This window comes from Mustela putorius, unplaced genomic scaffold (genome assembly GCF_011764305.1).
Source record: "Mustela putorius furo isolate JIRA1106 unplaced genomic scaffold, ASM1176430v1.1 tig00004007_pilon_pilon_pilon, whole genome shotgun sequence".
Lineage (NCBI taxonomy): Eukaryota > Metazoa > Chordata > Mammalia > Carnivora > Mustelidae > Mustela > Mustela putorius.
Window position 1 is genome coordinate 10,399,349 of NW_025422145.1, and position 27,406 is coordinate 10,426,754.

At 39.7% G+C, this 27,406-nt stretch overlaps 1 protein-coding gene across 3 annotated transcripts in view; it reads right to left on the reverse strand.

The window, feature by feature from the left end:
* RBFOX1 (RNA binding fox-1 homolog 1) overlaps positions 1-27,406 on the reverse strand; it is a 1,454,978-nt gene that overhangs the window by 1,042,269 nt on the left and 385,303 nt on the right. Inside the window, exon 1 of one of the 3 annotated variants that reach the window (XM_013055179.2) lies at positions 20,275-20,684. The exons of 1 other annotated variant lie outside the window; for it this stretch is intronic. In XM_013055179.2, the coding sequence (XP_012910633.1) occupies positions 20,275-20,319 (45 nt within the window). In that variant the 5' untranslated portion in view covers positions 20,320-20,684. Of the gene's footprint in view, positions 1-19,902; positions 20,070-20,274; positions 20,685-27,406 lie in introns of those variants that run through there. One more of the 3 variants, XM_013055184.2, reaches the window with a different exon arrangement.

Below are 27,406 nucleotides of genomic sequence, written 5' to 3' on the forward strand. Positions count from 1 at the left end.
ACCAATGTCTTATTTATTTTGCATCACCTCTCTTCCTCTTGCTCCCCCCTTTCCAAACATACGCCAGTACACCATGATGTCTGCCTGGTTGTGGTAGGCAGTAAGCAGGTATTGAGCAAACAAATGTCTAGCAACTGCATTAAGGAATACATAATATGTTTTTCTACTCTAATATTATCTGGGATTTTTATAATTCACATTTTCCTGGATGTAATGGGGGAACTTTGTTGCCAAATATTATTTTCCTGTTTGTTAAATAAAAGATCCTTCCAGGAAGCCATTTTTACTAATCATTAATTTGTGTATTTTTAGATTCTTTTTTATAAACAAAGCTCAATTGAGTTATGAATGTCAGAGTGAGAATGAGTGTCTACAAGCTTTATATTTCTGCTATTCACTATGACATACTGAAAGTGACAACTACATAAAAGTGATTGACAATCAACAGCTTAAAGAAATACTTCAAATCCATCCACTGAGCAAGAAACTGCATAACTAGGGCAGAATCCCCAAGTCTGGTGAAGAGAAAAACAATTTGAGTGGACTTTGTTTTTTAAATAGAAATGTCAGTTTCTCACACTTTATTTTGCTTTTGTAGAATAAGGTTTGCAAGAATGCAATTAAATCCACGTACATGAAGTTTTCAGAAAACCGATATGGCAGTGGGAGAATTTATCCTTGTGATTGTTTACAAGTTGACCCAATCTACCAGTTTAAGTTATCGAGTAAAACTCCATGAGTTTGGAAAGTAAATGAGCGTATTTCAAGCTTATCTCTACCTGCTGGTTACTCTGAGCCCTCCGTACTTTTAACTGAATGACATGTAGTTTCTCATTAAAAAAGGACCACACACAGCCTTCCTTACTCTCTCACCACTTCCAAAATCTGTACACCCATAAGCTGAAGGAAGAATAAACTGGTGCCAGAAGAACCAGAAAACAAAACACATCGGCTTCCCAAATGATCTCTGAAATGAATTAGTTGATGTTTAAGGAGAGGAGAATGTGAAGTTGAAGCTGGAGGCACCAGCGTATTGACTTGATCCAAAGCAGTTTCCCAACAGGAGGGTTATGAGGATGCTCAAAATCAGACATACTGATATCAGAACACCACTGATGTTGGCTCTACAGTGCACGTATACGGAACTTCTTGAAAATAATGTGGGCCCTTATCTTAAGGATGTTCTGTGTCACGATGGGCATAGGATTACCTTACTTCTGGGCTGACATTTCAGTGAAGGAAGAAAAAATATATTAGCAAGAGTGCTTACACTTTGAAAGATAAGGAGGATGCTTAGGTATATGCAAATGGAAGGAAGTTCTTAGGAAAAGAGAGACGAGTTTTGGACTTCACTGTACAGTGTAATTTTAGGAGGAAGAGCTAGCTTAAGGATGGTCCTATTCACAAGGTTTCCTTCCCTTCAGTGAATGATTTGCGTTGAAGAGGCCTGGGCTAATTTGCCAATAGTGGGTATAAACATTTCCCATCCCGTTTGCATATACCTTATCAAGATGAGTTTGCTGTTTCTTCCATTGCTATCGCTCTATTCCTTGATTTTGGGCTTGGCTGTGTAACTTGCTTTGGCCAACTACCCATTTGCAATGTAATAAAAGCAAAGGCTAGAAAACGCTCGTAAGTTAGTTATTGCCCTTTCACTGCACTTGGAACTCTGAGACCCAAGAAAGCCTGCTGACCAAGCCTGAGCTAGCCTGCTGAGGAGTCCACACAGAGAAAAACCGAAGCATCCCAGGATCATTACCAGCCATGTGAGTGAAACCATTTTAGACAATCCAGCCCGAGTGGTATGTGTAAGCCTGGGTGAAATCAGCAGAAAAAATGCCCATGTGAACCCAGTCCATACTGGAAATAATAGCTAATAAATGCCACAGAGTAATAAGAGCTAATAAATGATTTTCGTTTCAAGCAACAAAATGTTAGAATTGTTTGTTACACAGCAAAAGCTAATCATTACAAAGTCATAAGTGTTTTTGAATCCCTGGGCTTCTGCAATCTCTTCTATCAAATTAATTCTACAGAAATAGAAAAAAAAGATAAAGAGACTTCACAAATTACTATACAGATTTGGGGGGGTACTTAATATTTTTAATAATGATTTTACTGGAAAAATAATGCATGCAAATGGCAAAAACAAAAGTCAGTGGACACAGATGGCTTACAATGAATCATTAGTGTCCTCCTACTCTGATTTCAGCCCCCTTCCCTCACGTACGTATTATTATTATTTCCTTGTCTTTCTTTCCAGAAAATATCCAGGCATCCATATATATAAGTCTTCATACACAAGTATGATCATACTATAAACATTACCTTCCTTTTTTGACTTATTGACATCTATTCCTGTATTAAGATCTAAGCTGACTTGATATTCAGACAGTTGATTTACAGATAGTCCCTGATTGGATATGGTTCCATTGGCAATTTTTCAGCTTTATGATGATGTGAAAGTGATATGCATTCAGTAGAAACCGTATTTTGAGTTTTGAATTTAGATCTTTTCTTGAGAGAGCTATATGCCCTATGATAGTCTCTCAGATGATGGCAGTAGCAGGAGCCACAGCTCTCAGTCAGCCATGAGATCATGACGGCGAACAACCAGCACAGTTACCATCATTCTATACCTAGACAACCATCCTGCTTTTTCATTTTCAATACAATATTTAATATATTATATGAGATATTGAACTCATTATTATAAAATGGGCTTTATGTGAGATGATTTTGCCCAATTATAGGGCGAGCATAAATGTTCTTAGCACGTTTAAGGTAAACTAAGCTAAGCTATGATGTTTGGCATGTTAAAGTCTATTAAATGCATTTTGAACCTACAATGTATTTTCAACTTATGATTTGTTTTGTTCAAGTTAGGTTTGTTTTTGGTTTTGGTTTTGGTTTTTAAGTAGACTCTATGCCCAGGAAGGAGTCCAGTGTGATGCTTTAACTCATGACCGAGATTGAGACCTGAGCCTATATCAAGAGACTGAGGTTTTACAAACTGAGTGACCTAGGCAACCCAACATATTAGGTTTATAGGGATATTGCCCCACCATAACATGAGGAAGATCTGTACTGTGTAGAAGTTGTAACATGGAACTGTTATCAAATAACAAATACCCCAGTTAGTATTTGGATTCAATCTAGAACAACCAAAGATAGAACAAAATACCAAGAAAGAAGAATCCTTACTCTATGCCTGAAAAGAAAACTAAACAGGTGGTCTATTGGGGCACTTGTCAAGGTCCTTAGTGGTAAAGTCGAGATCTGAACTTCTAATTATACCATTATTTAGGGAAGCTTCTTCTTAGGCTTCCAGAACTAAATGGGGTTGAGATTTGGGTCCTTAAAGGAGGCATGGCAGGGGGATAGGGATTCTGATGTCAACTTTCTCTGGGCCACAACTGACAAGAGTCCCTAGACATGGACCTGTACAGCTTCCCATGGGTGGGAAACATCTATTGGAGCCACATGATCTTTCAATATCCTCCCAATGCCTAGGGCCAATGCATGAAGTACAGTTGAGATCATTTTTAAACTCCAGTTAGCTAATATTCTCTTCAGGAAGGAATAACCCAATCTACTCCCAGGGTACTAGGAAACCAGGGTGTCATCCCTATGAGCTCCCAAGCAGGACAACAAAGTAAAAAACTCACCTACCTTTCTAGAATGTAACCTTTCAAGAGCAGAGTCTTGTCTATCTTGTTCACCACCATCTCTTCAACACTACAAAGAGCACTATGAAGTGTTTAGTGAATCAGTGAATGAATGAATCCACAACAGAAGGTAAGTCATTAAAAGGTTATGAAAATCAAGAAAATGAAGTACTCCAGTATCTACAAAGAGTCTCTGGAAAGAATCCCTCTTCTATAGCAGCTTAGAATATGAAAAAGGGGTACTTGGCACAAGCGCCCTACCCAGTTAATATCTTTGAAATGAAGGTATGTCTTAGAAGAAGACCAGAAACTTTGATAAATGGGGCTGGCATCTGTAAGAACTTCTAACAGACAATTTGCAAAAAGATACATCAAAATGGTCTGTAAACTTTCAAGCTGAAGGTCTAAGGTCAGGCTAAAGATCAGAGCGTGAGATCAAGGGCTGCCACTGGCTCCTATAGCATCCCACCCTACTAAAGCAGCTCTTGGAAGAAGGGAATCTATGAGGAAGGGTAGAAAGAAAAGACAAAGACATTGTTGGAGCAGCTCCAGCAACCCCAAAACTGAAGAAGACATATAAGAGCCCCCTAGATGAATACAAGCATTCTCTAAGTGTGATGATAGAAGAGCATGATCTTACTGGAAGAAAGGCAACATTAAAACATGGTGATTAATCTGTTCCCACATATCAAAGTTGATTTTATAATCTTTGAGAGGAAGGAGAATGACAACATCTTCACACATGGTCAAGACATTATCAAATGTTGATGCCAGGCTTGAACTCTTCCAAGACGCCTGTATTCATGTGTTCAGTCCTTCTTCTCTATGCTTCCACATTTCTTGACCTTACAATCCCGACCCTGTCACTGCCTCTTACCTTGTTTTTTTCCCATGATGAGTCTCCTGGAGGGAAGGACTCTCTAAGGTATTCACAAGCACACAGAGTACACATGATAGGTACTTAATTATACTTCTGGTGAGACTGTGTGGACATTCTTGTCCATTGCTAAACACTGGGTATTAGATATGAAATTTAGACTCATTATCAGTGCTATTGGTGACTTGACAATAGCATATGAACATTAATTGGAGAATCTCAGAAAGAGATTCTAGTGAAAAAATCTCAGAAAGGGAGAGAGAGAAAGCAAGCATGTATGCCGCAGAGCCGCAGAGTAGAATGTGTACATGCTGATCGATGGCATGTTGAAAGCAGATGGTCTTCTTCTTACTGGAAGTTTCATTAAGTTTCTAGGTATTTTGCCAATTAGGAGAGGGATGGAAGACCCTGTCTTTACAGTGTCAGCATGATGACTGGGTATTTAAGAAGAGTTGGCATGACTCAACAGGTTCTAGAAAATGTGCCAGAACTCAGACTTTCAAGAAAGGCTCTCTCACTTTGTTTTAACTAAGGGGAATTACATCATCCACAAAAAATTCACACATACACACACACAAAGAAAAGAAACATTGTGCTAATTAGGTGGTGGGGCTTTTCTATAATCAACATCCTGAGAAAGGCTGAAACCCCTCCAAGCAGCAGAAGGTGAACATCAAAGAAAGCCCTTCTCAAAGCAGAGCTTGTCCAATGTACTCACCCTTACAGCATCTTTTTACCCATCTCCTTTGTAATCTAAGCAGGTGACAACTTCATTCAGTTGTTAGCAACAAGAGGAGGTATTGATTCCTGGCGAATGCCCTAATGACTAGAGACTGGGGCACAAACCATAAATGGAGACTTTCTGATTCCAAGTGAAATTATAGTTTGCCCTGCGAGATTGCACAATAAATCAGGGGAAAAACCAGCCAACATAGGACTCTGGGGTCACTGAAGTGATGTTGACACATTACAATAATGAGAACTTGAAATACCTCATGCCCTATTGATTTTTAAGCTGAATCATTCCCACTGCAGAAGATTACAAGACTCTGTCTTGGAATCATGGCTCACACGGGAGATGCTGATGAAAAATACACCCAATCCAATCAAAATGAAAAGCTTTACTTGTACTTATTACAAATCTAATACCATTGTCCCTAGGCTGTGTGATAGGCACTTAACCTACAATGGGAAAAAAACCACATTTTTTTCCTTTTAATTAAAATTTTTCATACCTTTTTTTACACATGGCTCTTTGCTGAGCCTATACAGTAAAAAGCACCCCAAAGAAAACAGGCACAATGGCCCAATTAACGCATAAAGGGCAATTTCTTTATGCCTTTCTAATTCCAGGGTAGCTTTCAAGTTCCCTGCATCACCATATCATTTTGAAGAATGGAAAATCATGTCCTAACAACCAACTTATTTCCTAGTCAATAGGAAAAAGATGCATTCCACCAGCATCTAGCATCTACAGTAAACAAAGAATGCCTTGCTGATCTTTCCTTTTTCCCTGAAAAGTGCTCCATGAAGCTGAATAAACACAGTTGTGTGAGGCCAACTAGTGACATAAGTTAATTATTAACCTGTCACACAATCAGAGAATGGTAATAATTTATTTTCACTGTTGCATTAACCATAAGTCGCTTTTTGCCAATAGAATGTGCTGGGGGAGAAAGCAATAGAATATTACTGCTTGCTGTATACCCTATATAAGGTTGTGTCAATATTTTAGTTGGAAGATCAGATATAAATGGTGCCACTGTTTTTACTATGCATATTTTTCTGGTCATAATTTAGAAAATAATTACCCACATATCTTGGCTTCAGGAAAGAGAGAACTAGCAGGTGCAAATAATACAGTCTTTCCTAAAAAGATTCTGAAAACATTACCTAATTATTATAGATATAATTATTACTTGGGTTTACCAGGATTTACTACATAATAAATATTCTGACATAATCCAATATGATCCTAATTCTTTGAAAACACTTATTTAAAAAAAAAAAAAACACTGATTAAGACTCTAATATGGGCCAGGTATTGTGCTAGGAATTAATTATATATTGTCCACCTGTTTTTTGGTTTCATGAAGTTTATAACATATCATTACAATCTAATTGTTGAGATGAACACCTGTAGGCAAAACCTATGGGTCTAAAATGACCTGACTATAGAAGAAATCCTGACATCCTTCTGAAGAGGTTTAAGAGGAAGACAAACAATGTTCCTTATAAGCAACCTTGTCTTTCTTTTATCTCTGATTTTCTGATTAGCTTTGCCTTTATTAACTTCATTAACATTAATTAACTTCATCTGATGACGTTTTGCTCTTCTTAAACATATATGTTTTTGCTTATCAATCTCCTTAAATTCTGCTATTTCATTAATTTTTTCAACCTCAAAGTAGCTAGCCAGAAACTGTCATCTTTTGACACAGGTAGTGAAGACCTAGGTTCATCCATACGCTGTCAATCCATTTATTGTGATTAGAACTAAGTGTATGATTTAAGGCACCTTATCACTCCTCTTGGTAGGACATAGTTCAAAATTTGGTATAAAGAAGGCCTCTGGGATGACCCCACATGATCTTGTCCTGCTGTAGTACTTGAAAGAGCTGTTCATCTGTCTTCATGCCAACTTTTTCCACAAGCCACCCCCTGGCTTTCAAGTGTCACTGACAACTTTCTGCAGAGAGTGAAAAAGGAACTGAGAACATAAGGCCTTTGCAAGTGTGTGGAGGACACCGAGCTCCACGTCACTCTTCAAAAGTCTGCTCAATTTTGACCCGCCTGTTCCAGCTAACGTCGCCCCGAGAAGACCTCGTCAGACAGCACTGAACAAACTTCTATCTAGCGTCAGTTATAGAACACAGTAGTTAGGCAGCTGCTCATGGACTCAGTTTCCCTGTGGCCAGATCCAAGGTCTACTCAGTATGAACTGTGTGATCCTGGGTAAACTGCTTTACCATCTCTAAAACTGATGCCTCGTAAGTATGGCAAAGACAAGGACCACCTCTGCCCCATAAGGTGCTTGGGAGGCTTACATAAGCCAGTTAATGTACAGTGTCTTCCCCAAGTGCTTATCAGATACTCAGGGCACTTTAGCTGTGATGCTCTTCCCCAAGAGCATCGGGGCCTTAGCTTGGAGGCATTTGCTTTGATTTTCTGAGCTCAGTTCAGCAAGGGGCAATGCGGTGTAGCAACAGTTTTAGATAACCGTGCCTCGACTGATATGTTCCAAGTGGGCAGCTAAATTGATTCCTATCTGACTGTTCCTATATTAGCAAGACCACAACATGGCTATTAAAGTTAGGCACTGAGGAATGGTTCTAGCTGTTTCGAAACACAGTCTGGCTATTCCAGTCACACGCATGCCTAGCACCCACCAGGCTCCCAATCCACTTGTTCAAATAAATAGTAAAAAATCAAATGAAGCACATGAAGAACAACAGATGAAATAAAGTTCCAAAAATTAAATAATACCAGGATTTTCTTTCCAATAGGCCTCTTACATTGCCGATCTAGTCCAAATTTATGAGACAGAAATTAAAGAACATGTGTAATTTATAAACGCCAATTTATACATACCATTCCTAGAGGCCGTGCCTTCCAAACCCCCCTGGCCATTTTCTACAAGACACTCTAGAGTAGCACTTATCTTTCTTGTTAACATTTCATGGAATCTTTCCATAAACATACGCTTGTTCTTGTCGTCAACATTTTGTCCTGTCACCGCAGCAGATGGCTTTACACTGGAGCATATGAAAATATTAAATACTTTAGAAGCCTGGTGGATATATGAAATGCCTTTGGAGGAATGAATAACTCCATGATTAACGTAAAGCAGCCATGCAAGACACTGTTTGAAATAGGTACCTTTAAGTTGTGTTGTTGAGTAGACATGGTCACCATCAATTCCCCATCCTCACTGAAAGTCGACAATTGATGACGGTCTCCATGTGCCATAAGACAGATTTGGGCCATGCCGAAAAGCAAAACATACTGCTATAGAGAGCTGTGAAATACTGGAGTGTGTAACCAAGGGAGGGTTGTGAAATCTACCTCTTGGATATCTAAAAGCCAGAAGAAGCCTCCATCTGTCTGAGATGGTCAAATGAAGTAAGCTTAAAGACAGAGCAGTGAGTGAAGGGATAGTGAACTCAGCTAACTGACTGTTCTACAGACCCAGTTCCAGGTATTAGTTCTTTTCAGAGCCATACTGATAGATGTTTACCCAGCTAAAGGAGAGCTGCCATCTTGCCTGACCCAGAGGCATAACCAACAGATCTGGGAATGAGGTTCGGATCATGGAGTAGAGGTTAAGATAGGGGTTTCTCAAGCCAGACCACCTAACTGCACCGGTCGTATCATCTTGGCAAGTTACTCAAGCAACTTTCTGCCTGATTCTTCATCTGTAAGTTGGTATAATAAGAGCATGTACATCATGAGGCTGTTGTGAGAACAAACGAGTTAGCACACACAAGAGGCTTAGAATACCGACTAGCATATGGTGGCTGCTACATAAATGCTGGCTATTCTCTATATTTAGTGCTATGTTTATGTAGAAATAAACATTAAGATGTGGGTAAGATTTTATATTTTTCCTTTTATTGGTTTGTGTGCAACTGGCATTGACTTCCTACAGGCGCAACATATTAATGTTTTCCGTAATGTGCATGAATCAAAAATCGCCAAAGCCCGCTCCTGGGCATTTATCCCAGAGATGTGAAACTCATGCTCACAAAAACCTGTACATAAATGTTCATACCAAATTTGTAATAACCAAACACAGCCCAGATGTCCTTCAACAGGTGAATGATTGAAGAGCTGTGGCACATATGTACCGGGGAACACTACGGAGTGATTAAAAAAGAAGAAGAAGAAGAAGAAGATTGATACACAATAACTCAGAACTCTAAGAAATTATGATGAACAAATAAGCCAATCCCAAGAGGTTAAATATTGCGTGATTCCGCTTTGCCAGCATTTCAAAATGACAGAATTTTAGAAATCGAGGACCGATCAGTGGTTGACAGGGTTTAGGGACAGGGGTTAAGGGTCCCAGTCCCCTCAATGGAAGCGGCTGCTAGCACATTGGTTATGGTACATTCATCAACCTACGCATGAGATAAAGTTGTATAGAACTAAATACACACATGCAAATGAGTGCAGATAAATCTGGGGGAATCTGAGTAAGATCGGTGGATGGTAGCAATGTCAATATCCTGGATGTAATGGGGTACTACGGTTTTGCAAAATACGACTCTGGGGGGAAACTAGGTAAAGCACGAAGGGATCTCTCTGTGTTATTTCTCACAACTGCATGCGAATCTACAATTATCTTGACAAAAGTGTCAATTAAAAACACTGCTCATTCTTCATCTTGACTTAGGCTTCGGCAATGTGAATACATTTAGGTGACAACCAACCTCCTTCCCGTATTTTCCCCACATTAAGGAAACACTGCTCCTTAAGGATCTCTGCAGACACATTACAAAACTATCTAGTAAATTTAAAAAATATTATTTTGTCTAATGATGCATAAATTATAACCATTAGTTCTAGGTTTTATATATTCAGTTGGTTTTATATATTCAGGAATTGAGGGTCTGCTGAGTGAAGTACACAGGTTTCTGAAGCCATCTGAACAGTGCCTGCCTTTCTCTGAAGTGTTTTATTATTCCAAGTCGGGCCTGCTGAATCTCCCAAGGTATGAAGTTCAGTTCGAGATAAAAATATTTTATCTGCCCTTACAGCAAATTGAAAGGCTATATAAAGGGTTTTGTTATTGCAGTGTTTTCATAAATATATAGTAAACATCTTTCACAGTGGGAAATTCGGCACAAAATACAATTTTCATACACAGCCATTCATGTGGCTTCCACAGGAAGATGAAATGACCCAGAGATGAATAAAAAAATAATAGTATACAACTTTTAGCAGCCCACAGTCCCTGACAGACACGCACAGCTGGGAGGATAAGGATCATGATTTTGCAGTACCTCTGATGAATGACAAGTGTCTGCGGCATCAAGGGAATTTCGTTTCCTTTGTGGCCAAACCACTATAGTTAACACTTAGCTTTATCATTTTCAGAAATTGCCAACAGCCAACCACACCGTTTCAGAACACATAACAACCTTAACCCTTAGCCAGGACGTGATTTTAAATCAAGCCTTTTTTAGGTTTCTCTATCTCCTTTTATAAGTCTCTCTTAAGCACGTTTTCAAAACAATTTGGGTTGCCCATGTCTGACATACAATATCAATGTTGATGCCTAAGTTGACCTGTATCCACCTGGGGACAAGGGGCTGACTGAAGGTATTCCAAAAATGGAAGCTCTTTTTTTTTTTTTAAATAAAATAAATTTATTTTTTATATTCTCAAAATAGTACATGCTTGTTAAAAAACGAATAAAGGTTAAATTTTTTAATGCTTTCACTGAGGTATAACTAATATACAAAAACCTGCACAGGTTTACTGCATACGATTGGATACGTTAAGATATACGCATCCACCCCGATAGCATCACAACCATCAAGGTAATAAACACATCCACCATCTCCAAAAGTTTCCTTGGGTACAGTGTGTGTGTGTGCCTGTGTGTCTCTGTAGAACACTGGATGTGAGATCTACCCTCTTACACATTTTCAAGTGCACAATGCCATGTGGCTAACTCCAGGCATCATGTTGAACAGCAGACCTCTACAATTCATCTGTTTTGTACAATCGTAGAAGCAATTTCTCTGTGTCCTGCTGTTCCCTTCCCAGTCACAGGCTACAGTCACCACAGAGATGACCAACCTCCACTATCCCTTAGTTATCTTGCGCAATTTCACCAAGGATACAACGCATTTGCACATGTGTGCTATTTTCCTAACAAACTCATCCTAACACATTTCTGAAGTTCAGGTTTTTGTTCACTTCCAACACCTCAACCACTGCCTTCAGGATGATGTAGATCCACTGTGTTCAGGGCATCCAATCCCCTATTGTCAGGTATTGAATTTGTTCCACTTTTTCTTCCCACTGTACACTATGCTGCAGTGAACCAACATGCATCTTTGCAAATTTGAGCAATTGCGTAAATTCTAGAGGTGGAAACACAGGACCAAAGCATGTACTTTTTATAGACCAAAGCATGTACTTTTTGTAAATTTTCCAAAGTGTTTTCAACAAAAGAACAAACCATTCCGCACCCTCTCCAATATATAGTATAGAATGTCTACTTCATTAAACACATTATTTTTCAATATGATCTATGAAACATTTATATATACAGATGAAACTTTCAGATATATATATATATATGAACATATATTCACGTCCTTGCTGGCATATTTATTTTCCTGAAAACTATATTCATGTTTTTTGCCAATTTCCCTTCTGTATCATTAGTCAATCTATGTATCCATCCAGCCACCCAACCACCCATGTATTCTGCCAAGAATAAAGTAATGTTAGCCCTAGTGAGATGATCACAAGACTATCCAGGGCTAAGCAAACATGATCTATATCAGATTCATTTTTCACCAATATTAGAAGAAAGATCCCTATAGGTTTGAGTCCAAAAAGGGAGAAAATGGTCTCTGAAGTCACAAAGTTTCAAATTTGATTGCCAATCCTCCTGCTTACTAGTCACTGGTAACCCCAGAAAAAAATCACTTCAAGATTCAATCTCCCCTCAGGAAAAATGGGTCTCAGATCTCTCCACCTCCTAAAGCTGCTGGAGGATTCAATTCAGCAATGAATATCTAGAACTTAACACTGGGGATGGATGGCTCATTGCAAACACTCAATAGACAGTATCCATAATGACGACAATAATAACGTTTAATGCTATATACTGAACAGTTAACTAGTGCATTAAAACAAAGCCTGGCTTCTTTTTCTATTAGCAGCAAAAGTTAAAGCTTGAACCCCTTATAACACTGATGCAACCTTCTTATTTTTATTTCTTTGGGGAAATCCAATAACAGAGACTTGGTCAAAATTCATTTTCCCTTTGTTGGACACATTCTTCTCAATGGCACAGAAAGTTTATCACTGGTTGTCTTTATTTCAAAAAGTAGATTCTCTCATTAAATGTAGAAATATGTCAGAACCAAAACCACTGAATATGGAATTAAAATGGCCAATTCAAATCCAATTTCCTTTTTTTTAAAATTCAACTAAGTGAAATATATGTATTTTAGCACTACAGACTAATGGGTGATACTTGCAGAACTTTACTGGGTACCCTTAGCTATGTGAGTTTATTCCCACTTATTTATCATTGAACAATAAATTCGGGTGCAATCTTAAACCATTCTGGAACCAACACTTAGATGGAATGGGTATCCCATAAAAGCCAATTCAATGAACTGTATTAAAAAAGGAAATGTGACGATAATGGATCCAGCATCGTTCTTTTGACAGTTCTGAAATGGGATTCACTCTTTGATTTCTCTGTGTAAATATGAGTTCACTGGGCCTGAAATATGTAAGAACAACCACAATGGTTTCTGCTTCCAGTTCAGTTCCCAGAATGTCCCTGGGTTGGGGGAGGGGGACACCAGAGCTTTCATGGTTTTGGCAAGAATATTGAATGGCCACACCACAGCTGTTCAAGGGCAGTGACTGCTTCTTCTCTCATAGGAAGCAATCTGTGGTTCTCCTTGAGTAGAATGCAACCTATGCTTCAGGTTCAGCATCTTTGAGCATTTTGAGGGGCAATGCATAGTGAGCTATGTATCAACACTTAAGTCATGTAAACTGTGGGTCAAAACTCTGAGGTGGCAGCTGACAGGGTTCCTACTGCTACTACCTCCTCCTCCTCCAATATTTTGTATTCAAAATATAAGAATTTTTCTATTTTTTTCTTTTTTTTATATATGTTCTATTAAAGCATAAATTCATGCAAACCCTTCATAAAATTGAAAAAAAATTCCTCTATCCATTTATTCATTCATTCATCTGAAATCTATCAAGATTCTCAATGCCCATCTTGGTTTTCTGAACAACCCATGGTATCCATGTTTAATTGCAGACTTGCAAGATCTTTCCTTCTCCAACCATAAAATAAAGTATATCAAGTTGGCACTTCTACTTCAAAACCTACTCAAATTGTTTTTCTCTTCATTGGTTTTGCGACATGCTGGATATTCAACAGAGAATGAGAAAGGCATGGTCATTCCCATGTTCTAAATGTGTGAGGATACACGGATTAGCTTTAGCAAGATCAAACTGGGAATCGATGTGTCCACATCCACCATATCCCACTTGGTACGACCATATCGGGCTCCTGAGAAAATGTTTAAAGTGCCAGGAAACAAAACAGTTAAGTTTCTTGATGCACTTTAGGAGATACAGTTCAATAATTTCTATTTTTCTAATACCACTATTAAATAGGGAATAAAACAAAGCTAATACATCCTGAAAATTATGCCCTTCTGAACATGACTGTTTTTCTTTGGTGATTTTTGTTGTTGGAGGTGGTCATACAAAGAGAACTCATGAGTCTTCCCGATTCTGGTGCAATGTACGTTTACAAGAAGGTAAACACCAAAATAAAGTTGTGGGCATTCGTATTCACTCTCACTTAAAAATGGTTCAGTTACTTTACAATTAATCACCGCCAAATGAAACTAAAAATGTCTTCTTTGAAAACTCAAGTGAAGATGTTGCCTAAACAAGTATGCTTCTGCACCCCAAGAAATCTAAATTCTTAAACAGCCCGGAGAGATGGACAGGAACAGACTGTGGAGTTTAAATCCCAGCTCAGCCACTTATAAGCTGTGTGACCTTGGGCAAATTATTCAACTTCTCTGGGTCTGGGTTCTTGCCTCCGTAAAAAGTAGATAAGAACAGTATCAAGCCCTTAGGCTTATCGTAAGGATCAAATTAATTAGTATTTTAAAATATTAACAACAGTGCTTGGCACATATGAAACACTATTTCAGCCTTTATTAAACGAATAAGCAAATAAGCCTCTGTGCCAAACCTTTAAAGATAAGGAGAAAATAATGGTGTTTGAATGCTGAGAAGGAAGAAGGAAGGTTCTCGCAACTACTGTTGCGTGACTCATTGTATGATGCTGCATTTCTATTGACATCAGTACCACAGAAAGAAATTTCATTTTTCAGCACTTACGAGAGGTAACACAGAGTAAATCAGGGAAAAGTAGGTACTTTAATCACAATGACCCATGTCATATTTATAAAGAAAGATGCTGGAAGTAGGCAGCTGTAAAATTTTAAAGTCAAATTGTAAGAAAATATGGACCTTCTGATTTTGCATTATGATCCTATTCACAGTATCCAACTAGGGATTTCAAAAGTTTAATAACTGAAATTCATGTACCTTATCCAGTCTCTTGAAAAATCAGCCCATGTATATATCAGACACAAGATCACTGATACTGCCTAGGACAGGGTTTCTCAATCTTGGCATGGCTGGCATTGTGGGCTGGAAAATTTTTGTGGTTTTGTCCTGTGTATCCCAAGATGTTTAGCAAGATTCTCCAGTCTCAACCCAGCAGACGCCAGTAGCACCCACTGTCCAAATACAACAACCAAATGTCTCCAGTATGTTACCAAATGTCCCTGTTGTGGGTTAGGGTTGGTTAAGCACACTTGCCTAGTTGAGTAGTCAACTGAGTACCCATTTTGTGTATCTTTCTAAATTCAGAGTAATACATTTCAATGGCATCTTGGTATATTGAAGTCTGAAGAATATGGAGTCCAATCACTTATTCTAATTATAAAAAGTCTAGAAGATCCCTTCCCCATCTCTAAATTAGGCATAGCAATGCCTTCCCTGCAGAGTTAAGAACCAGAGAAAAGATGTTGAAGCTCCCAGTCCAGTGCAAAGCACACAGAGGCAGCGAGTGCCCAGGGAGAAATCAGTGCTGTATGGTTGTCTCTATTACTGCTGATGCATGACCACATCATCATCCTCATCATCCTCGGCACTGTAACAGAAATGGAAGGCCTCTATTCAAACATTCAAATAGCTATAATAGACACAACTGGTAAGTTCATCTCAATAGCAAACAAGCAACTGATTTCCTTACAAGTAGAGAGTTCAATTAAACAACAAAGAAATCTATCTCCAGGTAGCAAATGCAGATGAAGAAATATTCCAAAGAGAAGAGGAAAGGCTGGCAGAGGCAGTCTTAACAGATAGCCCTTGAGTGGTCCTCTTTCCAAAGCAAAGGCCAGGTATACAGACCACCTTGATACCACCTTGAAACATTCCTGCTTTTCTATGCTGGATGGACGGTGCAAAGTGAAAACTACTGGGGCTTCCTGATTGTATACGTTTGTGATTATCTGTTCTCTGTGTGATCAAAGTTTATCAAGCCAGTGAAGAAAATTTAACCAGCTAACCAAAAACTGTTGTGAATTCAGTGTGGCTCACTGTGACTCCTAATTACTCTGCAAGTAAAAAAAAAAGGGGGGGGGACATTTTAAAGAACTGAGTTTTGGCTAATTAGATAAAAATGAATACAGAATCCAGACAAGTACAGAAAAAGCAATAAATATGCCAACCATTGCATAATTTTAAAAAAAGAAAAAGAAGTCACTGCCACCCTGGGAACATGGTTACAGTATTTCTGCTTTAATTATACCATTTCTCAAAAAGCTTTTCCTGGCCTCCATGACTTTGGAAGGAGCTGAAAGATTACTCACCACCGATTAATGTTAGGGAACTAACAACTGCACTCCTTGCTTTTACTTTAAAGCCAACTGAAATAATTTCACAAGAACTTGCAAATACAAAATTGTGTTAAGAACGTCCAATTGATCTATTTACATTTGCTACATCAAAGTATTCAGACATCATAAGTAAATGTGAAATGGGGGACTTCCAATACCTTATAGGTTATGCAAACACCTAAGCAGAAAGAACACTTTGAAATTTTTATGGAGCAGGAAAAATTGGAAGTGTATTAATCTAGGCAGTGAAATTGGGCTTTTTGTCATTTTTAATTGCTTGAATTCATAACCTAGTTTTGCTGAATCAAAAACGAGTTGCTACAGCTGACACAAGCGGTTTCAGCCTTTTGGGTGAGTGCGCGCGGGCGTGCGCGCGCGCACACATACACACACACAGACACTGCACAACTTTTCACATAAACTTTATATCTGTTAATAAAAAAAAAAACACTTCTGAAGACTAGGACACTGCAGCTCTAGGATAATTAAACAGAAAGGTTTCCAAGTTGAATATTATATGTTACAAGCTAACTTTTAAAGAATTACTTAATTCTTTTAGTACCCTGTAAGTAGAGGGAGAGGACAGCATGAACACCAGACAGACAGAACTACTGTTTTGTTATATGTGATGTAATGCAAATATATTAAAATGCAAAATTAAAAAACTCTGCATGCCCTTATTTGCTATTGTTTACTATTGCTCATAATATACGCAAGCGTTCATCTCGGCATGAAAATGAAGGAAAACAAATAGAAGGACAAAGACATCCACCCTTAAATATGTACAAAGACCTAATGTATTATCACATTCTGGAGTTTTCAGATGTATAACAAAATAAAGCTGAAAGTGCAAAAAACTTTAAAGGTCCATGCTTTTCTCCCTCCCTACTTATTTTTATGTTTGTTGAAAAATCAATATGAGATGGGGATTCAAGTCTCATAAAAGGACTCGTTTTAATTCCATTAGAATTACTTTCAAAGAACTTGTTCCAATCTACTCTGGGATGACTTTGAGACCGACACACATGATTTAAAAAAAAAAATAAATAAGCTACAACTAAACAGAAATAGAAGTGTAATTAATAATAGTAAAGATTTATTATTATTTCCTAAAAATTCTTCCTCTTTTGGACTATGTGCCATTTCTCTGGTACTGCAAATTCTGCTCAAAACCTAATAGAAAAATCATAAATTTACCATAAAGAAAGATCAAAATGATCTTTCACTGGACATTGTAATAGTTATTTAGCTCAAGATTGACCTATCCAACCAGGTTCTCTGTAATCAAACAAAAATGATAAAGGGCATATACTCTGATTCTCATATAATATTCTCAAAACATGACCATTTATTCTCAAAATCTTACAACTATAGTTTGGAAGCAGGCAATTGCTGCAAAAAGCACTTTAAATGAGATCTACTTTAACTTTTGTGACATACTCATGCAGAGAGAAAAAAATTGGGAAAAAACCCACTACGTGATACTTAAATAAGCTGGCCCATAAGTCAAGGCTGACGGTTGTTTCTCCAAAGTCCAAGTAAATACAAATTAAAATGAATTCTAAAATTCTAAAATCCAGATTCTAAAATTAAGACAGGAAATAGAGAAAATAGAAGTTTGAGGGACAAGGTTACAACAGACGAACAGAAAAATATGCTCAGCCCAATAAAGTTATAGCAGGCAAAGTGCAATGTTGTAAAAATCCATCAGTTGGTGATAACAGAAAAGATTTAGCTCTTTTCGTATAGTAAAGACATTCTCCAGAGTTGATTCGCTTGGATAATATGAAATGACAGGAAAAGTTTGAATATTTGCCCTTATTTATAAGATCAGGGTACAGCAGACTGCCTGATATTAATTGGTTCTTGGATATGACCAGAGAATACGAAAGAAAGAAAAAAAGGAAGGAAGAAAGAAAGAGGTAGGGAGGAAGGGAGAGAGAGAGAGGGAGATACGGAAGGAGAAAGAAAAGGAAAGAAGAAAAAGAAAATCAAGTTCCAATTATCCTTCAGGGTGCAAAACATTTGTTAGAATAAAAATGCAGTAGTAAAAGATATTTGGGAAGCTTTCTCTGCTCAATCACAAAAATAAAGACAGATGGAAAAAAATACAGGTGGGTATAGAGAGAAAGGGGGTGGCAGAGGGGAAGAATAAGGAAAAAAGAGAAAGAGGGGAGGGCGGGGGACAGAGAGAGAGAGAGAGAGAAAGGAGGAAGAAGAGGGTAAGTAAAGAGGGAAAGAAATATTCCCCCCATAGGTAATATTTCCTCCAACTCTTCAGAGAAGCAATTTTCTCTTCATAATCCATGAGTATTCTAGCACAGAGAAAGTGCTGGCATGTGTGGAGAGTGTGAGTGGGCAGATAGGAGTTGAAGAATCCTGCTTTCCGCACGAAAAACATGAATGCTGCCCGCATTTCTTATGAACGCCAGTGGTAAACAGCTATCACTGATTGACGATAGTTTACTTACTTGAAGAACAACCCTCTTAAAACTTAATCACAGCGAGCCACAAAGCCAAGTGAGCCCATTTCACAAACACATTTATAATCGTGGCCTTTGGATTTCCGGAGATACATTTTGATCAAAAAGAGGGAATAACAGTTGAGAAAGATTTTATAGTCTCCAACCAATTTACTACCCGGCTACCCAAATAAAGAGGATTACACAATCCCTTTTTACTGTCTCTGTTATACATCGCTTTCGTTTCTGTGTGACCAAAATTAAACCCAAATGAAAAATGAGTAAATTATGAGATATCTAAAGATACTCCAACTGTGGCTCTCAGCAAGGAATTTAATGGACAATTCTAAACGGATTTTGCCGAGGAAACTTTGGGATTCAGAATTCCCCCAAGGCCCCTCTTAAGGAGGGGAGGCACAGCATCTTTTGTCCACAGAAATAAGCAAAACCACTGATTTCATTGTAATCTGAAAATCATGGCTCCAGGGATAGGCTGAGATTGAGTCTTCCAGGTGATCCTTCTAGGCAGATAAATGTCGTATTCAACACTCTGCATATTGTTTTTTTAAACGCCTGGCGGTGAATTCCCTCACTTTGGAAGTCCGAGCACATTTCTTCCACTTGATCTCTCAAGAAGGGCAACTCCTGTTTAATTTAATGAAATGATCCAGAGCCCATTTCTTAAGTCAAAGCATTTCCAGGACTGTCAACGTAATCTCTGCTTCTTGGGAGCCAGGAAAAGCAGAGAAGGTAAGGGCCCACCAGTGCCACCAGCACGGTAGACATGTTTACACAAACATGCAACACATATTCCCACACACGCACACACATGCCCCGGCGGAACACGAGTGTGCCAACTTTCCAGAGGCACGGCCCATCTGGCCAGGCGTTTCATAAACCTCCCATTTAAAGAACCGCGCAGCTCTTGCAAAACCCCTGCTAGCCTATTGGGACTTTCACGGGGTTTCTTATAAACGCTTATTCATCTCTGGAAATAAAGTTAAACTGAGCCAATGAGAAGGGGCAATGAAGTTCCCCACGAACTTCTAGTCAGTCAGGAAAATCGATTCATCTCTCTGGACTCTTCCCTCGCCGCAAACGCCCCTCGCCCTCCCCGGGTGTCCTGCGCCCCTGGGGGCTCCCGGGGCGAGCCCTGACCCAGCCTCGGAGGTCTCTGGGCCGGCCTCACGTACCGTGTCTCACTCACGCGCTGCAAACGCGTCCGCAGCCTCCCATCGCCGCTTTGGTTGAGCCGGATTCCTGCCGCCGCCAAGTCTCTATTCTAATCAGCAGCCCCGGAGGCGCACACGCCGCCACCCTCTCTGCGTGAACGTTGGACAGCGGCTGACGGCGGCTCCTCTGCCACAGGCAGCCAAAAATGTCAATTTGCACACTCCTCCCCCCTGTCGCCCGCCCCCGGTCCCCGTCCCTCTCCCACCCCCTCCCGCGAGTCAGTGGGCTTCAGGAAGCCTCTGCAGAAGCTGCCTCCTCTCTCTCCATCCCTCGCTCTCCCTCTCTGCCTCTCCTTCCCTGACAGTGTTTAGAGCCCTCTTCTCTCGCCTTACCTGAAGGGCATCTCCCACGACTGCAATTAGCTGCCAAGATTTCATTGTCGGCTGCAAAGTGCCTCCTGTTTCCTCCCCGGGAGAACGCGGGAGAAGTCCGAGGCAACAGCAAACGGCAGCCACGTGCTAGCAATGTAAATGACTCCAGTCATCTGTCGTGCGCGCTGTGCCTGAGCTCGCCCTGGCTGCCTGGCAGCCTGACACCACCGCCAGCAGGTGCAGAACGCGCCGGGAGAGAGAGCGAGCAGCCCGAGCAAGGAGGCATTCAACGCGGAGGCGCACACAAAGGGAGGCCACCAAGGTGCCGGGGACAGCGCCCGCGCCCGAACCCAGCTTCCCCGGGTGGCCTAGGCTTCCGCGCCAAAACACTCGCCAAATTGGACGCCCAATGTTTTTGCAAAGTCTTGCAGCCCGGGGGAAGGCGGTGGAGGCTGAGGCTGCGTTGGTCCCGCCTCCTCGCTTGCCGGAGCACTTGGAAAGCACGGAGCAGGCAGCAGTATCTCGCCGCTAGCCCTCCCTCTCCCTCTCCTGCACGTGTCCCTTCCCTTGTTCTTTCAAGCATTAAATATGTACCACATGACAGAATAGGGCACCTTGCACGGTCCTCCGAGTCCACACTTGACAACCAATTTTAACTCACGAGCAGTGAAATGTCTAAAGGCAGGATATAAGCACTTCCAATTACTTACACTACTCCTGCATTATTCAAAATGTCCACGGGACAGTATTTATGACTTCCAATATGCTACTCCACATATAAATACTAGGAAAAGATGGAAAACCCCATCACGCCCTCCCCAACCACCCCCCCATAGGCTTTCCCCAGTGTTTCCTCAGAGAAACGGTTATAGTTTTCCTACTAGCTAAAACTTTGTGATCTCAGATCTTCTTACACATCATCTGCTAAATGAAAATGCTCCAAAACATGACCCTGCTTTGAGGAGGAAATATCTACCGCGTCCTGCTGAACTTCTGAGCTTACCTGTGAAAATGCATTTACCTTGAATAACAATGGCATCAAAGCAATTTTCCAAAAAAGCCACATACATCTGTGACTTTTTTTTTTTTTTTTAATTAAATGGGAATGAGTTACACCAGGCCCTGGCTCTTCCCATTCTAAATGTTGTTTTTGTCAGAGACCAATCTTTTGGATGTAGAAAAACTAGGTTGTTTTTTTTTCTTTTTCTTTACAGTCAAAACTGCAAGGTACATACACTAAGATAACCTTGCTTCTTCAAGGAATTATTAGTTGAACAGGAGGGAAATAAACATGGAAGGAAATTGTATATATATATATATATACATATATATATATATAGACTACATTCGATTAACAGCGAAATATTCATTGGACTCCTGTGTCATCTTCTTGGATATTCTATTTTAGTTAAAGGCCTTGTGCACAACTGATTAGGATTTTATATATTAGTAAGCAAATTTTAAAATGCTAATAAATCTTTCAAATATTTATTTGCACATTTATTATAGCTCCATATCTTGAGGCAATATTTCCAGGTTTTTTTAGAACATGCCAAGTCCCTTACATAACCATCATCCATCTCTGTCACACCCAGTAAAAAATTAGAAGAGGGTTTTTTTTTCCTTCTATGCATTAAGACTGTTTTAAATATTGCATTAATATACTGTTTAACTTCTTCCTTATGGAGTTAAGGAAAGTTGGTGTGTTTTTTCTCTCTGCCTGCCTTGTGCAGGGGCAGTGGAGCAAAAAGGATGGTCAGGCAGCATTAGACGTTCCTTTTACAGCGATGGTGCACTACCAAATATACTATATTCTCTGATTATTTAAGTTAAAGTCTAATATATGCACATATCATCTCAGGTCAAGGTTTTCAATGGCACTGGGTAAAGTAGCAAAAGGCTTCTAGACTTTTGCTTAACCAGAACTCTTTATAATTACAGAGATACATAAGATAAAGCCATACTATTGTAGCAGAAACTGGCATTCTCCAGGGAATCATCTGATTCACAAATCAGTTCACAAAAGCAAGGTTAGGGGGAGTTAAGGAAGGTGGGGGTGGCGGGTGGAAAGACAGCAAACCCTAATTACAACCCCATTGTCCCCGTGTTCCCTGGCACATATGGCCGTTTAATCACAGAGTATGACAACCTTGGCAGATGTTGCCAAACCTGGTTATTGATATAAATTGCTATTCTCATGTGTTAGTGCCCCAGCGAAGACTTAAAACAATGTCAATACTAATCCAGAGGGAAATAAAGGTCCACACTAGCATCTGTGGTAACAAGAGGATATGCAGCCACAGTGGGTTCCTTGCTTCCACTCCAAAGGAAAACAGCAATGAGTGAAATCTCCAAACCAAGGACAGAAAGTCTCCCCGTGGGGATATAAATTGGTGTCGTCACTCCAGAAACCAATTTACGAGTAGCTATTAAAATGGAAAGTGTGCACGTCCTGTAACCAAGCAGCTGTACTTCTAGGTCTGTCCTAACAGAACGCATGTATAAGCTGTGTTCACGGATATACCTGCACCACTGTTTGTCATGGGGGAAAAAAAAGACAAATACTTATCACCATAAGAAAATGCAATTTATCCTAGGATGGAATATTATATAGCCGTAAAAAAAATGACTAGAGAAGGAATAATCTATAGCTATATAGGCATGAATGCGTATGGAGATGAAAATATCTATACATATTATACAGAACTACATAAATATATTTTTGAGTCAAAATTTTGCTGAGATTAAAAATGTAAGTTTTAAATGATTCATATCCTATAGTACTATTTATGAAAGAAAATGTAAAAAAGGAATAATATTACAGATTTTGTGTAGTTACATAAATATTTGCAGATATACAAAAAATGACCCTGAGCAGAGGACGGCCAGATTCAGCCTCTTCCTGTTTTTGCACAGCTCACTAAACTTTTTTTTTTTGAATATTTCAACTGTTAAAAAAAAATGAAAGAACAGGAATATATGAAAAACACAGTGAATTGCAACTTCAGTGTCCATGAATGAAGTTTTATTGGAGTACAACCATATCTACTTGTTCATAGTTATGATAGAGACCCAATGGCCCACGAAGCCTAAAATATTTAATGTCTGGCTTTTTAAAGAAAAAGTTCCTCAACTTCTAGTCTAGAAGAATGGGCCCCAAATTCATAATAATGCTAGAAAAGGGAGAAGGGACTGCTGTTGAAAGTGGAGGTTAAGACCTCAATTTTCCTCTAAATGAACATTTAGGGGTGCCTGGGTGGCTCAGTGGGTTAAGTGTCCAACTGTTGACTTCTGCTCAGGTTGTGATCTCCTGGGCCATGGAATCAAGCCCTGCATAGGATTCTGCACTCAGTGGGGAGTCTACTTCTCTCCTCTCCCTCCCTCTCTGCCCCACCCCCTGCTCATGCTTTCTCTCTTTAAAAATAGGCAAAATGAATATTTTAAAAGGTAAAAACTAAAAAATAAAAGAACATTTATATATAAAATGTCTCATATGTGCTTTATGTATACAAAGCCTGTAAAGATAAATATACATGTGTGTGTGTGTGTGTCTATTCACACATATGTATATGTACATACCTGGAAGAAAACACTCAAAATTGGTGCTTCTTGGTGGTGGAAATAACAGTACTTATTATTTTCTTCTTTGTTATTTCAGGTATTTGTCACTTTCCCAAATAGATGTAAATGTAAGAAAATGGTGGACACCCCTGGCCATGTGAGTTATGACAATTCCTGTTGTACCAATAGTGCTTTTCTCCCTCAGAAATTGCCTTTTCTCTTCAACTGTTGAATGACAAGACCTTCAAAAACACATCGAGGTTTAGCTCGCATTCACCTAACATTTCTGGAAAACACCAGTATCTAATTGCTTCTTCATAGGAAAAAAAAAAAATTCTAAGCTTCAATGCACTAAAGATTTTCATAAAAATCAATCCTATCCTTGAAGTAAAATGCGACGTAGATTATTCCTTCTGCTGGAAGTTATGGTAATGACCTACTGAGATATGCCTTGCTATACAGTAATATTGCTTCTTTACCAGTTTGAAAATATTTTCCTATAGAAAAGCACAAAGCAGGTTCTATCTGGAAAAAAATAAAAATAAAATAAAATTACATAGCAGCCACAATGGTGCTTTGTAGGATTAGAGCAGCGGGACCTAATGATTTCCTTCATCCTGACATCTAATCATCCAGTTGCATCAGGAAAGGTGAGCTTAATGAAGCATATTTAGATGGGAGAGCATACGATTTATGATGGGCTTGTTGTGGTTATATTCCTAAATGGATCCCATTAACTCAACATTGGTTGCTGGTAAATGGCCACATTTCCTAATAGACGAATGCATGAATCACCTGGGCACATTTGAGAAGCATGCTCTACAGAATGGTTCACCTTACAACTTCACACTGGGACCAGGTGGATGACCTTCTTTAATGAAGCTTAGCAGCCTTTCTTTGAGTAAGAAACAGAATTACTGCAACAGAACATGCTTCTACCTCCTCATCCTTTAGCAGGGACATGTAACCTTACCCTTGGGGTGGCATGTATGAAGCTCACACTGAGAGCATTTTTTTTTAAGATTTTATTTATTTATTTGACAGACAGAGATCACAAGCAGGCAGAGAGGCAGGCAGAGAGAGAGGAAGAGAAGCAGGCTCCTCGATGAGCAGAGAGCCCAACGCGAGGCTCCATCCCAGGACGCTAGGATCATGACCTGAGCCGAAGGCATAGGCTTAACCCACTGAGCCACCCAGGCGCCCGGAGATTTTTTAAAAATAGTGTTACAACAAGCAAGTATTGTTTTCAGTACTTTTTATAATTATAAAACCTTTTTTTTTTTTTAACAGAGCTACACCTTTATTTATTTACTTTTCAGGAAGTTTAAGACCTTGAAAGCTTCAGCATCACAGATGCTGTGGCCAAAGGCTTTAGGAGGAAGTTTGCTTTGGAATGTGGCACGTACCATGCCGCTGTCTCCACAAGCATGAGTTCCTTTTCCCACATTACTCCGATTCTGTACAGTTTGCCACCAGGAGTCACTGTGTTGCTCTTTGCTCTGTACACAGAAGCACTTCCTTTGCTTAGAAAGAATTCAGTTTCATCTCGAGCATTAAACATCTCCGATTTTTTAAGAAGTGCTGTGTGCTCCCTCTGGTTCCGGAGACCCTGCTTATAACCAGCAGAAATGGCCTTGGACCACCGCCTTTCAGACATATTCGTTGTTTCAGGAGTCCTGACCCCTGCAGGATTGCCCCCCAAACAGCACGGCAGAAGCTTCCCTCACCTCATAGGTTCTCACTGTAGAAACGTGAGGAAATCGGAAAAGCACAGGGAAAGAGCCACTCGTTATTTATCACCCAGATGCCCACATGTAATGCATTGCAAATCTGTCGGCGTCAAAGACCTTTTTAAAGACTTATTTATTTACTTATTTATTTGTCTATTTATTTATTTATTTATTTATTTGAGAGATGGAGAGCGTCAGTGTGAGAGCAGTGGAGGGGCAAAAAGAGAAGCAGAGGATCTCAAGCAGACGCCTGATGAGTATAGAACCGACACAGGGCCCAGCCCAGGACGCTGAGATCATGGCCTGCGCTGAAACCAGGAGTTGGACACTCAACCAACTGAGCCACCAGGCGCCCCTCACTTCAAACATTTTTCACTGCATATGTAACTAAGAAATCATGAGTATAGTAAAGACGCCTTACCATATAAATTACCTTATAGTATTTTCGCACTTTGCCATATATCATGAAGATTTTTCTGCCATAAAAAAATTGAAAAGAGGGGCTCCTGGGTGGCTCAGTCATTAACTGTCTGACTTTGGCTCAGGTCATGATCCCAGGGTCCTGGGACTGAGCTCCACATCGGGCTCCCTGCTCTAAGGGAAGCCTGCTTCTCCCTCTCCCACTCCCCCTGCTTGTGTTCCCTCTCTCAGTGTGTCTCTCTTTGTCAAATAAATAAAATCTTTTTTTAAAAAAAATTTGAAAAGACATCAATTTTGGTATGCCAATATAAGGATGCATAATTTCTTTTCACCCTATGTTAAATAACACTGAAATGGACAACCTGATCCTCCATGTTATGAACTTATCTCTGGTCATTATTTCAGGATAAACCACTGGAAGTAAATCATTGAGTCAAAACACGGGCACCATTTTCAGGATTTTAGACATGAAGAACGAGAATCTTGGAATGTTCTACTAATCCATATACCTAGTAACAGGGAAGAAGAGAACCTCGCTCACCCTGGGAACAATTCTGAGCCAACTCTTTCTTCTTGGTTCTGGCTCGGTTCTTCCCCCAGCCACCTGCCCCAACTGGGCCACCACACCATTGCATGCTAAATCAGCATAAAAGAGCTCAAACATAGAAAACAAAGGTGGTTAATGGGGAGTAATTTAAATCTAAGCTTATTTAACCTAAGTGGCTAGTGGATGCCCATTTTGTCTTAATTGCCTTTTAAACTAAAATCAATGTTAAATTACCTGAACAACAGCTACTGCACAATTGGAAACTGAAAATTCTTTAAGTGCCTCTTCAAAAGCCTTTGGCTCTTGTTTGGCCAAATGACAGGAAAAGAGTCTCTTTTGGCTTTACTGTGCTCCAGCTTTGGACTATGGGATATGATTCAAGGTTGGACACTCCTGAAAACAGCCACATGTGAGCTCTAGGATGAGTTACTCCTTGACATGAGGTACTCAAAAGGAAATCTGGATGGTGAAAATAGAATTCGGACAACAGTCCTTCCTTTCTCCCTCCTTCCTTTCTTCCCATCAACAATAACAGAAGGAATATACAAATGGAAAACCACCAGACCACATATACAAACAGAACTCAGACCTATACGATTTGCAGGAATCAGCCCAGGAAACCAGCTTGCTATCCACAAATGATGCTTGTAGGAAATCAGACCGCTTCTGACTGTTCTCTGGTGATCAGCTCAGGAAGCCCAACAAAAGCCCTGTAACAACTGGCTCAGAAACAGCCATGACTTGATTAGTAACAGACAGTTTTCCTAATTTTTGTACCCACTTGCAACTTAGGACCAATCAAGAGAAAGCTCAGTATGGACCCAGCCAGTCACAGAGAAGGTCCTGCTTCTACTTGCCCACATGCAGCCTTCCCAGAACAAAAGCCTGCAGTTAG